This window comes from Etheostoma cragini, chromosome 14 (genome assembly GCF_013103735.1).
Source record: "Etheostoma cragini isolate CJK2018 chromosome 14, CSU_Ecrag_1.0, whole genome shotgun sequence".
NCBI classification, from domain to species: Eukaryota; Metazoa; Chordata; class Actinopteri; order Perciformes; family Percidae; genus Etheostoma; species Etheostoma cragini.
In genome coordinates this window covers 21,648,386-21,660,891 of record NC_048420.1, presented here as the reverse complement: position 1 = coordinate 21,660,891, position 12,506 = coordinate 21,648,386, and the positions used below count along the sequence as shown (strand labels likewise).

Sequence of the window (12,506 nt, the reverse complement as noted above, 5' to 3'; positions counted from 1 at the left end):
CGCGCAAGATGCCCAAACACGCTGTGCGTCAATACACATCCCGATGCGTAAAACAAGGAAAGGTCGACGCAAACTGCTAAAATTAAAGCAGCGGTACTGCGGCTTACTGAAGTTGTATTGCCGGCCATTTCTCAGCAACACTCGTCCTCGAATGACCTGCTCTGTCGCCTCGAGACCAGTGTATTTTCATCCACTTTCAGTTTCGTTTTCTGGCAGGACCAGGGGTTTCCCTGAAGTCTACAGAATTAAACTTAGAAGTAGGACAATTCAGGATTCCTAAACTGAGTCGTTACACTTGTGAATCCCTCATCTTCATCCCCCTGACTAACTAACCACCTGGATGAAAACGGCAGTTAACGGTCAGCATTCTCATAAAACAACAGCGTAGTTCACTGTAACATGAGAAACCAAAAAGTGAATCTTTCAACACATGGCCTTTTATTTTATTTTTTTATGTCCCACAATTTACATGAAATCATGTTTCAATATGCTATGTCAGTGTATATTTAAAATGTATGTCAATTTAATCATGGTTTCAATTATGTTCAGGTAAATGCTGTAGGCAAGTCAGGTGACAAACCATCCATAAGCATCTTAATCTAAAAACATTCTTGTCATGTTCAGAAAAAAGGGTGACAATCTTCTGGTTGTGTAACAAATTCGACTTTTGCTGATACGTTGTCAGGCTGAATACCTGACAGACAACTGGTACTGCTGTCAGAGAAAGTGTAGGAGTGTTTCTGTGGGACTACTGAGGATAAAGGGATGTCAGGGGTTCTGCAGGTTTTGTCAAAGGAAGGTGCATTTACTTTCATTTGCTGTGCCACTCAGGACCATAAAGACACAAACTGGAACCGGATGGACAGAAAAATGAGTCTTGCAACAAGTTTAAGAGAGTAAAGTAACCTGAAGGGTAGAGACCATTTTCTAGACACAGGGACAATGTCCATGTCTACCTCTGTAAAGCTGTCCTGAACTGGGTGAAGGGACAGAGCTCACTAAATGTTTTTTGTCATCCGTCTGGTCAAATAACATTTTCTTTGCTATATTTCAACGTCTCTTATGATGAGCCACAAACTTAATCAGCTTTATCTGATGATCTGAGGGTGTGAGCAGCGTTTAAATTACAGTATAAACACACCAAGGCTATCTAATATTACACTTGAAATAGTTTTAGGAATCTTACAACAATGCATGTTCGTAAATAGAATTATTAGTCAAAGTATTATTCATTTTTAGGTTGTAAGCTATATTAACTGACAGCTGAAACTAAAAAGCGTGTGCAATAATGACTATTTGGAGCAAAACAAATCCATAATTTTAACCTGCACAACAGTGGCTTAGCAAAATAAAAAAGAACTACATGTGTATCACTGATCAAAGAAGGTTGGTAAGTCATTCCCTAGAATGACTTTCTCCTCCGTGCCGTGTTCATCAATGGAGACAATATAGGCCACGCCGCCACTGGATCCATCACGGCTCATTGCCAACGAGAGAGCTACAAGAGAGAGAAGTTAGAGAGTTAAGGAAGTTTGAATAGGAAAGAATATTTGAAAACATGAAATTATAGAATAGACGGTACAAGAGTCAGCAAAGGTCTGGTTTCTCTTTCACCATCCCACAATGTGTTGGTCAAAAAAACAAACACTTACTGTTGACAACAAACTGCTGGCACTCCTCCTTGTTCATGCCCTTACGATATTCAGCATCAACAAACCCATAAACATATGAGCTGCCAGAGCCTCCGACTGCAAAAGGTTGCCTTGTCAGGAGACCATTCAGGGTTGCAAACACCTGGAACAGGTCAAAGGGCACAGGGACAGACCCCAGTGTCATTCCTTCTGTATGAACACCCATAACATCAAGTGTGTTAATTAGATTAGATCTTTTATTCAAAGCCTCCAGCAGAAACAAGGCGTCTACAATCTTTTATCAACATCAAGGTCACTTTAGTAAAAGTTAAGACTTTTTCTGTGATCTAATTTATTTATTATTTTAAGTTATGTCATTAATTTTGACGTAAACATTATTTTCTAACAATTTTTTGGATGACATAAACCGAAAAAAAGAGACGTCGCTAGTACTGACCTGTCCTTTATTTTTTCGGTCCCAGCCGGCCACGATGAGATGCGCCGACAGCTCCTCCTTGTACTTGTACGAGATATTCCTCACCAGAGTGGCAGCTGAGCGAACCAGGGGATCTTCATCTATCTCAAGACTGACAGAGGAAAACATAAAAAAACTAGACTTACCACCAGAGTTTGTATTCCTCTGCCAACCAATCAAGTTGCCGTTACATCCGTGTCTGTCCAGACTCATAATACACGAAGTGTAGGAATTAAGTGTATTTTTGGGCTAAATGTGGATGCTGCACACACATCTTCAACCTGGCAACCTCTATACAATCTCCTCAGTTTCAGGGTGGGAACCAAATATGCAGTTCAGAATCATTCTCTTGTTCTGTTCCTGAGACATGGCGTTGAATAATGCCCAGAACATAATTTTGCATTATCATAGTGCATATCACAGTGAAGTTAACCTTTGAACTTTTGTATATGAACTGTCATCACTTAATTATTTACCCTATTAGACATTTTGTGTGACATATTGTTATAATGACCAACACAACCTAATCAGTTCATCCAAGATTTCAGGTGGACGTTTGTGCCAAATGTGAAGAATTTCTCTCCAGGATGGACATAATGTGAGAATATAATCCCTCCGGCCACGGCGGTCAGACAGAAAAACACCTTGTCCATTGTGATTTCACTTGCACAGGCTTATACAATACTGATAACTTTACCTTTAAGCTGCCAGTAGCTGAAACTTGTGGATGAATGATAAACTTTTAAAGCCAAAACATTTCACTCAGTGGAGTTTTCATAATGTATTCAGAATTTCTCAGGAACCATCTTTACACCATTAAGGGACACTATTAACAGAGCAATTATATGAATGCATAAACTGTGCAAAATAGTACTTGCTCATTGTATGGGCTCTTCTTTGAGTGTGTCTTTACCTGTGGACATCGAGCTGGTAGTTGACCATCTCAGCGATGGTCTGAGCGTCTGCTGCAGAGCCCGACAGAGCACAGTAGATCTTGTCATGGAGGGGAGACAGCTTGTTCATCACCCTGTTCACCACTGCCTCCCTAGATGGAGGAACGGAGAGAGGGAGCGAGTGTGATTGTAGGTTTTTCATTCTGTATATATTTTAGTGCATTTACATCTTAGGATATTTTTAGTTTAGTCATATATTCTCACTATGTATGCTTATTTCTCTCCACTTACGCACTTGTGGTAAGATGATTAATTTTAAAATGTAATTGTATATCTGTGCAATGACAATAAAGTTAGAAAATGTATCTAATCTAATACAAAAAAAGCAAGGTATTCTGGGAGAGATGAAGTGGTGGGACGATGTCGGGTTCGTTTTGCGTGAGAAGCTAAAGAATCCCTGGTGTCAAATGTGTAGATAGAAGTGGACACTGCAGTGCATGAATACACACGCACGTGCACACACACACACGCACGCACGAACTTACCCTGCAGACACTCGAGAATCAGACCCCAGCACGACCCCTCCATCAAACTCTATGGCGATGATGGTCGTCTACGGACACAGTTAAAAACAATGGCTATTTATTATTCATTTTTGGCACACACGCAAACACACATGACTAAGACACACACACACACACACACACACACACACACACATAAACACACACCTATCAATTCCGCATTTAATTTAGCCCAATCCACAGGTTTACAGAACTGCGCACATACAGACCATCCACTGTCTTAAACATTTCAAATTGTACTTACTCCGGTTTTCACCTCCTCAGACATCCACTCGGGCCCCGTTTCTTCCAACATGCTGATGCTCTGCTGAGACTCCGGTAACAATGGCCGTGTATGTGCCGTCTGCCAGGGACGGAAACCGAAAGGTTCGGTCGACCCGAGCTGTCCCGGTTTTATGAAGTTTTCTCGTTGTCTAAACCCGTCTTTAAAGACCTAAAACTGTCCCCGATGACTTTGGTCACACATCAGACGGACTCCATGTTTTCCTGAATTAAATCGAAATTGAAAGTTACATTGTCCCTCCTCTGCAGCTCTTAACCAGTTGGCTTTTTCAAACGTTTCACTAAAAAGTGCGCACATTTCAAAATCAGTGATTGTCTACTCTGTGGCATAACTGTTTAATTTAATGGAACACAAAGTCATTAAATTATCACGACACTAAATAGACTGTAAACAGTAGCCTATGCAATGCACTTTAACATGTTAAAAACACTTCGAGAATAATGGGCAAAAACAGAAATTTACAGAACACATCAGCATGAAACGCCTTAATTTTGAAGCACATCGTTTATAGAAAGAAAGAGAGAGGAAGAACGATTAAGTTTTGGATTTTTTTCGAATTTTTATTTCATATATTTTCTGAACAAAAAATACACAAAACGTCATTTGGACCAAGAACAAATCAGAGAGAATCTTATAATAGAAATGATTATGTGTTAAGAGCTGCAATTTTGTAGTTTGGTTTAGATTTCGTATAACCTAGTCTGCATCTAAGATGCAACAGTTTTTACTTTTTAAGTTTCTCATTAGCAAGCAACTAACTCATCTGTCATGTGTCTGACTTGTGTTTTAGGTGTGTGTGTGTGTGTGTGTGTGTGTGTGTGTATATTCTGTAACACCCCAGTTCTATACAAAGCAAATTGGTAATGACATTGTGGTTCAATGATTTCAAAGAATAACTTTAAAAGAAATATCCAAATTTTATTGGTTGTTCAAAGATGTCACTCATTATGGAACTTAGGCAGCTTGTTACCAGGAACAACTACATGCTCCACCCCGGACTCCGTGACCACCACCAGGTGAGCCACACCCCCGCTGACGTTGTCTCTGCCCATAGCAAGAGCAAGAGCTGGAAGAGAAGGGACAGAGGGATGTGCAGAGGGGGAAGGAGGACAGGAAAAACAAGTAGGATGTCAAGTTAAATAACCACAGACATTACGTTTGTAACATTTATACAGCTACAACTACGACTGGGTCAACAACTAATTTTCATTTTCAACAATTTCCAAACGTGTATGTTATCTTTCCCTCAAGTACAAACAAAAGCCTTCTTGTAATAAAAAAGGTGAAGCCTAATATACAACACTGCAGATCCTTGAATGCTAATAACTTAAACCTCTTCTCATGTGAAGTCTACATACTTCCCACTGAATATAAATCCAAACCTCTCATTTCAGTTTAATTTTCCGTTTTTTAGAAAACAACTGATAAATCTCTGTATGCTGCTGTGTTGTGAGCTGTCTATCTTCATGCACATGTTTTTGGTCACAACCCCATTTCCCCCCCAAAAACTCTCAAATCCTGATTAGAACTTCCTAAAAAAAACATGCACACACTTATTTAGTTGTGGGTACATAAGTAAAGTAATACAACAGTACCATTAGTTGCAAACTGCAGGCATTCCTCTTTGGTCATGTTGGGTTTGTATTTGGCGTCGACATAGCCGTAGATGTAAGTGCTGCCGGAGCCACCGATGGTGACTGGCTGACGGATTAACATCCCCCCTAGAGACACGACGTACACCTGGAGAAGGATGAGACGGTCAGTAATGCAGCCGTACGCTAAGAAGGTGAAGTAAGTGCCCTCTCATTACTGCATCTCTGATGTTTGACTGTCTTCACTACCACTACCTACCTGTGGTCCTTTCTTCTTGTCCCAGCCTGCTGTGATGAAGCCGGCCTGCAGCTCGTCTTTGTTTTTGTAACACAGTTCTTTTAGCACCGAGGCTGCTGCAATCACCAGCGGAGGGGTCTCCATCTGGACACTACGGATTAGGAGGGGTCGAGAAAGATCACATTTTAAAGTGTGTGCTGTTAGCAGCAAGTAAAAGACATTTTAAATCTATTATGTGTTGTTTTGGATTTTCAAATCACTTTGTATACCTGAAGAATCAGCGTTGTGCGTGTGTGTGTGTGTGAGACTGTTAAAGCAAGCAGAGTATGCGTTAGTTTGCATGCACACAACTGTGTATAACTGTCTTTGCCTGTGAGTCATGAAGAGAATGGAAGAATGAAAAGAACCCAAATAACCTGTGGGATTAATAAAACCTCCTTTCAGTGTGATGTTACTAAAATGAGATGAACATGTCTGAGTGTGTGTGTGCTAATATGAGCCAATGTATTTACGAATATGACAGTTTGGCACCTGTGGAAGGACAGGTGGAACTTTGCAGCCTTGGTGACGGCCTGAGCATCTGCGAGTGAGCCAGCCATGCAGCAGAAGATCCGGTCATGAACCTGAATCACCTTGTTGATTGTCTTAGATGATACATATTCCCTGAAAAGAGAGACAAAGAGAGGATGAACATAGCAATAGGGCAGAGAGACTTTTCAGATAGACTACATACACATTTTGCCGTTTTGACGGACTCTGACTAGAAGTGCTATCATTAAGACAATAAACTCATAATCATAATATTTGAGGTCCTGCACATGCTTCCAAACCATTAATACAGTTACTGACTATTCACCCAAATAATATACAACCCTTTCTTCATAGCTCAAGTAATTAATGAAGACAAATATCCCCTACAACTATTAAACACACATGAAGACAGAGAGATTCCTAATCGCCTAAACATAGATAGCTATATGCATATACGTATAGCCATTACCCGGAAAACAGTGTACCCTATTGTGTTGTGCTGTGCTGTGCTGTGTAAATCTTTCACCTCAAGTAAAGTTCGGTCTGGATTGAACTGCATCGACTCCTTTGTGTTCTGACCGACACTCCAGTGAGACACCCATCTCATATTCATCCTTCCTCATACAGTCCTACCATATTCACCAACCCATCACCTATTTAACAGTTATAATTTGATGTAGTTTTTAATTGGATAATTTTTCCTGTTGCATCAATGTATAATAAGTTGAGCTGGAGTTCATCTGAATTGCTTTTTACACCGTTAGGTAGTCTTATTTATTATATTTTATAAGCTTGATGTATGTTACTGTATTCATGCAAAATCCTTATTTGTAACTTGCTGTCAAAAAATTTAAAAAAGTACATTATTTCCCTCTGAATTGTGTAGTAAAAGTGAAAAGTAGCAGGTGTAATACATTGTTACAACACTGCACCCTATCTCAGAGTTTTGTTCCTGTGTGTTGAATTTGAATTTGGAGATTTTATTTTGTATCATGAATGTTTTAAAGCAGTCCCTCTTCTGTATTCCTGTGTTAAACCACCAGACAACTTCAGTGGATTGTCACAACATCCTCACCCTCCAATGGAAGCCCTGGAGTCAGACCCAATCACGACCCCTCCATCAAAAGTAGCAGCCAGGATGGTGGTCTGCGGGAGGAGGAGACCAGAGCGCGTGGTTGTTGGTGTGTAGAGTTATTAAGACAACAAATACAACACTAAGTTATACAGCATCACAGCCATGTATTATTGCTTATGGCTTCGTGTCCATTCAGCAGACTGAACAAAGCTGAGAATTCTGGGATTTAGAGTTCTGTGAAGGAATTGTTTTAAGAGGATATTAGCTGAAAATGGAAGTGTTACCAATCGATACTTTTATAGAAATGTAAAATTTAACTTAAGAGACAATATGTAATCGATATAAGCCAACTGAAAATAAAAGACATGAAACGTCCAGTCGATGCCCTTTCACTTGTGTTTTGGTTCCTCTTCAGGTTGGCCTATAGCATCACCTGTTCATCCGCGAAATCAGTTTTCGATCACTTTTCGCTTAATATCTTTGTTGCTGCTTCAGTAGATAAATATAAGTGAACCGGTCCGGATTTACTCACCCCTGTGCTGACTCCTTTGACTTGTGAGTCCGTGCAGCGTTTCTCCATTTTCACTCCAAAAGCGAAAGAGAAGGAGGAGGCGACGCTCAGGCGCACTGAGACGCGCAGAGAAGCAGCAGTCAGACCCAGTATGGCGCTATCAAATGTCCTCGAAACTCCTCCAGCTGGGTTTAATTTCGACAACGCAGCAAGGTATGAGCTTCTTTGTATGTCTTCTCAACAGACTGTTTCAATAATGAAAAAAATCAATCAAATTAAACTGTCGCTTACACAAAGATTTCACCGGGATCAAAAGCGAAAGTAACTTTTTCCTGCTTGTTTATCACTTTGATCAGTGAAACAATGTAGTGATGATGTGTTCTCTACTATCTCTATAACATTTATTCATCCGTTGACCCCCTGTTAACCCCCCTCCTCCCTCTTTCTCCATCTCTGTAGAAATGCTGCATTAGAGGGTCTTTTTGATGGAGGACAGACACCCAAACCTATGAAAACAGGCACCACCATAGCAGGAGTGGTGTTCAAGGTGGGGATAAAGCTGCTCAAACCGCACGTGTTTAACATTAATGCACCACAACTTTAATCCATAAACTATAAATTGAGTTCTTTACATTGTTTTTTTCTTTTACCTTCCATCAGTGCATCACTGAACACAACAGGGAAAGTTTTTGTTTTATAAAGTCCCTGTTCACACCTGCAATCCCACAATGCATAACTTTGATAAAAACAAATGCAATGCATGTCCATTCCACATATTTTCACACTGGACCAACTGCGATTGTAATGCCTTGCCCAAAGGTAAGCAAAGGGTAGCTGTATATAATGTGCGCAATAATCTAACATCCCAATTTATCTGTGTGTGTGTGTGTGTGTGTGTGTGTGTGTGTGCGTGCAGGATGGGGTGGTGCTGGGAGCAGACACAAGAGCTACCTCCAGTGAAGTGGTGGCTGACAAGATGTGCGCAAAGATCCATTACATCGCTCCAAATATATAGTAAGTCTAAAACAAGGCACCCTGCAACCATCTAGCTTTAAAATACTCTCATTATAATCAGTCTGTGATGTCCAATGCATTCCAGTGCTTTTGCAATTAAGTGCTATCTCCTTTTGGGTGCACTGCACATTTCACCATAAATTACCTTCTTTACTTGTGATATCCTACATATCCCAGAATGACTAGAGTGATGTATTTTGCCACAACAGTTATGGCTTGAAAGGAAACAGTCCTGTGGTGACTTTATGTCTAAAATCTACTAAAGAGAGACTTAAACAAAGTAACATGCTGCCGATGACAGACTGCCCAAGATGCAAGTTGTGGTTGCATTGCATTCTGGACTATTGAGGCTGCTGTCTAAGAAGAAATTTGTCACTCTGATATTTTTATGATGGAATTTCTTATTGAAAGAAACCATCACTTAAATTTTCTCTCGTTCTCATCTCATTAATCTTTCGCTCTCTGACTTCCGAGTTTAATGTTTCATTTTTTCTCTGCGTAGTTGTTGTGGAGCAGGTACAGCGGCAGATACAGAGAAGACCACCGATATTCTCTCCTCCAACCTCACCATGTTCTCTCTGAACAGCGGGAGGAACCCTCGTGTCGTCATGGCCGTCAACATACTACAGGATATGCTGTACAGGTTTGTGTTCCACGCGCACATGTACCTGTATCTAGATGTGTGTAATAAAAGATTTGTTCACAGTCCATTAAAATAACTGTGGTATTAATCAGGCGTACCCTGTTTTGATCTTTGCACCCCCTCAGGTATCGGGGCCAAATTGGAGCCAATCTTATACTGGGAGGAGTAGATTGCACTGGGAACCACCTGTACACTGTGGGGCCTTATGGGAGCGTAAATAAGGTGCCTTACCTTTCAATGGGTATGTAACCTAACTATTCTATAAGTGTTGGCAGCACTGGTACTGTGACATCTTTTTTTTAGATTCTCTGTTGTTCTCTGGCTATTACCACCTGGACCTTGATCGCAATGTAAAATGTAAAATAAAGTGTTATTTTGTGTATAAAATACATAAAAATGTGTTTGAAATACTTTATATAGATGAACTATCATTGCCAGATCATACCAAAACAAGTTGTGTGTTGTGTTGTAAATAAGAGATTATGACTTTATTATTCTACATTTTACCGGTATAACTTATACATTTTAATTAGCTAAAGTTATGCGTTGTCTTCACTACATCCATTGTGTTTTGTCTGAATTCACTTTGTGTCCGTGCAGGATCTGGTGATCTGGCTGCTCTCGGGATCCTAGAGGATGGGTTCAAACCCGACATGGAGGTACGCCACCTGAACAGCTGCTAACAACATATCGTGATAATGAACATTAGTCGTGATCGTTTACATAATCACAAAATTATTCCAGGTACTTTTGGGCATCTTTAATTGAATGACTGTGGCAGGGCTGATGGCCAAAAAAGCTTCTAGACTATGTCCACAATTGAGAAAATGTTTTAAAAAATAATTTGTTCTCCATTTGAATTGGATCTGTTACCAAATAAAAAAGTGAAAGATTGTGTAGACATTGGGAAATTACTGCCGGTGGATTTTAAAAATGATGAGTGCCCCTCTCTCCTTCATTCCCCTGATTCCTCTTACCTGTCTCAGCTGGAGAAGGCGAAGGAGCTGGTGCGTCTTGCCATCCACGCGGGCATCATGAGTGACCTCGGCTCAGGTAACAACATTGACATCTGCGTCATCACCAGACAAAGAGTGGACTACATCAGACCCTACCAGGTGTCGGAGTACAAAGACAACAGGTAGGCCAGCACGAGTATGACTGTATTTAAGAGCTGCTCTCTGGACAGATTCTTAAAAGAAGACATTTGATGTCAAAACATGTCTGCAAATCACATTTCCTTCTATCTCTTCCTCTCTCCTAGGAAAACTAAATACAAATACCGTCCAGGCACAACAGCGGTTCTGACAGAGAAAGTAGTCCCCTTAAAGCTGGAGGTTGTGCAGGAGTCCATGCAGCGGATGGATACAGCCTGAGCCACGACGCAGAAGCCCATCATATCACACCACAACCATCAGGCAGCACAATGAAAATGTCTCTAATTTGATTAAATTTTCATTCACTAGTGTTTATGTATAAGTAGTTAAACATCTCAGACATGTGATTAATATTGTCATCATGGTTTCCACTGCGCTGCTATGCTTCGCTGTGATGTGAAAACGTTTCGAAATACTTCACGGGTTACTACAGTACTACAGTAAGCGGAGACACTGCTCGGCCATAAAGACATGTTTTTATGAAATATGAAATATGAAATAAAAAAATCATTGATTGAAATTATAATTGACCCCTGTTGCTTAATTTATTTTCATGTTTTGAAGCATAATTATTTACTAGCTGAGATATTGGATGTCCCCCCACAGCTGGTGATAACAGACCCAATAAACAGAAAGGCTTATAAATGGCTGCATGTTATGTTAATTTATATGGCATAATACACTATTAACGTGTCATTAACTGAACTGCATTAGATTGTGAATTCTATAATGATAAAATAATTATGCAAACCTCGGGTGCCTTTCCCAAACCTGAGTGATGCTTTTCCGCTTAGAAACTGATGACGAGATAAATATAGTGCTCTCCTATTGGTTAATGCGGTTTTTGAATCATGTTTTTATTTACAGAGTCTTGGTTAGTTTTATTTTGATCAATGGACCTTTTAAGTTACTAAACATAACCAGGATTGGCCAAATATATTTAATAATAGTTTATCACAATTTGGTTTGTTCCTGACTCATTTTGAACGTTAATTCGTCCGAGGACAGAACAATGACCGAGTTTTTAATTGAACCTCTTTCACTTTCGAATTCTTCGTCCCGGACAAGGAAATTATCCTTGACGCTTTGTTAGTCGCCTTCGTTATTTTGGAAACCTAAACCCTAAAGTATAGAATAGATTTAGAATATAGTTAGTACACTTTTATACATAATGGCTCTTTTACAAGTAACTGGTTTTAAGCCTTATTCTGAACTCCGGGGGCAGATTCTTCCAGGACAGAAGCATCTCTTCGACCGAACCAACCACTACAGTTTCGGGACCAAAACTCTAGAATTTGCTGTTCCTCTGGGTGTAGACGTGAGTATTAATTCACCAAATTTTGGTAAGCAATTGCACTGACTCTTATACGGTATATCTGCCACAAGCATGACGCGTCAGACGCGGTGGTTCAATTTACTTTACGCGTCTGTGGTTCTCAGCGCGTGGTGCAGGTTTGGGTCTTATACGACTTTATATCATGCATTTATCTCAACTATCCCGAGTTATTGTCAAAGGATATCAGAATGTGATAGATATTTCACTATTGTTTTCTCACTCAAACACGTAAGCATGCGCGCACACGCACGCGCACATAAACCCACAGTGCCATGGGTATTACGCATCTTGCGTCCCACTGAGATCCCTTCTTTGATTTCTTTTAGCCTTCCGGGTTTCTCAAATCCTGCAACCGTGAAGGAGGTGTGTCCATAGACCTGAACCACGGTACGACCACCCTGGCCTTCAAGTTCAGACACGGAGTCATCGTGGCTGTGGACTCCAGAGCCTCAGCTGGCGATTACTTAGGTAAATGCGCATGCCTAGAAAAGTATGGAAAAAGGTTATTTGACCTGTAAAATATTAGAAAAGATGGAACTAAACAGA

The 12,506-nt window shown here is 40.3% G+C and overlaps 4 protein-coding genes across 4 annotated transcripts in view; 2 read left to right on the top strand and 2 right to left on the bottom strand.

Moving 5' to 3' along the window:
* Positions 1–517: 517 nt before the first annotated feature.
* Positions 518–4,123, bottom strand: psmb9a (proteasome 20S subunit beta 9a). The gene is made up of 6 exons (XM_034892158.1): positions 3,828–4,123; positions 3,545–3,612; positions 3,020–3,151; positions 2,089–2,218; positions 1,653–1,794; positions 518–1,498 (listed from the first exon to the last, which is right to left on the bottom strand). Exons 1-6 carry the CDS (start codon positions 3,876–3,878, stop codon positions 1,371–1,373), a joined length of 651 nt encoding a protein of 216 aa, XP_034748049.1. The 5' UTR covers positions 3,879–4,123; the 3' UTR covers positions 518–1,370.
* Positions 4,124–4,775: 652 nt separating this feature from the next.
* Positions 4,776–8,065, bottom strand: psmb12 (proteasome 20S subunit beta 12). The gene is made up of 6 exons (XM_034892156.1): positions 7,835–8,065; positions 7,303–7,373; positions 6,228–6,359; positions 5,718–5,847; positions 5,462–5,606; positions 4,776–4,932 (listed from the first exon to the last, which is right to left on the bottom strand). The coding sequence occupies exons 1-6, from the start codon at positions 7,880–7,882 to the stop codon at positions 4,805–4,807; spliced, it is 654 nt and encodes a 217-aa protein (XP_034748047.1). The 5' UTR covers positions 7,883–8,065; the 3' UTR covers positions 4,776–4,804.
* psmb13a (proteasome 20S subunit beta 13a) lies at positions 7,780–10,895 on the top strand. The gene is made up of 8 exons (XM_034892153.1): positions 7,780–8,026; positions 8,273–8,360; positions 8,730–8,827; positions 9,330–9,470; positions 9,596–9,711; positions 10,071–10,129; positions 10,457–10,608; positions 10,732–10,895. Exons 1-8 carry the CDS (start codon positions 7,965–7,967, stop codon positions 10,841–10,843), a joined length of 828 nt encoding a protein of 275 aa, XP_034748044.1. The 5' UTR covers positions 7,780–7,964; the 3' UTR covers positions 10,844–10,895.
* A 662-nt stretch (positions 10,896–11,557) lies between these two features.
* psmb8a (proteasome 20S subunit beta 8A) overlaps positions 11,558–12,506 on the top strand; it is a 2,722-nt gene continuing 1,773 nt past the window's right edge. The window contains exons 1-2 of the mRNA XM_034892159.1: positions 11,558–11,942; positions 12,287–12,462. Coding sequence (XP_034748050.1) covers positions 11,796–11,942; positions 12,287–12,462 — 323 coding nt within the window. The 5' untranslated portion in view covers positions 11,558–11,795. The remainder of the gene's footprint in view (positions 11,943–12,286; positions 12,463–12,506) is intronic.

Coding starts and splice junctions, on each gene's coding strand:
- psmb9a (XM_034892158.1), bottom strand. CDS start 3,878: ATGTTGGAAGAAACGGGGCCCGAGTGGATGTCTGAGGAGGTGAAAACC. Junction 3,152..3,544: donor GATTCTCGAGTGTCTGCAGG/GTAAGTTCGTGC, acceptor TCCTCCATCTAG/GGAGGCAGTGGTGAACAGGG. Junction 2,219..3,019: donor TACCAGCTCGATGTCCACAG/GTAAAGACACAC, acceptor TTCCTCTGTCAG/TCTTGAGATAGATGAAGATC.
- psmb12 (XM_034892156.1), bottom strand. CDS start 7,882: ATGGAGAAACGCTGCACGGACTCACAAGTCAAAGGAGTCAGCACAGGG. Junction 6,360..7,302: donor TCCAGGGCTTCCATTGGAGG/GTGAGGATGTTG, acceptor CTCTCTTTTCAG/GGAATATGTATCATCTAAGA. Junction 4,933..5,461: donor CCTGCAGTTTGCAACTAATG/GTACTGTTGTAT, acceptor CTTCTCTTCCAG/CTCTTGCTCTTGCTATGGGC.
- psmb13a (XM_034892153.1), top strand. CDS start 7,965: ATGGCGCTATCAAATGTCCTCGAAACTCCTCCAGCTGGGTTTAATTTC. Junction 8,361..8,729: donor TAGCAGGAGTGGTGTTCAAG/GTGGGGATAAAG, acceptor GTGTGCGTGCAG/GATGGGGTGGTGCTGGGAGC. Junction 10,130..10,456: donor GGTTCAAACCCGACATGGAG/GTACGCCACCTG, acceptor TACCTGTCTCAG/CTGGAGAAGGCGAAGGAGCT.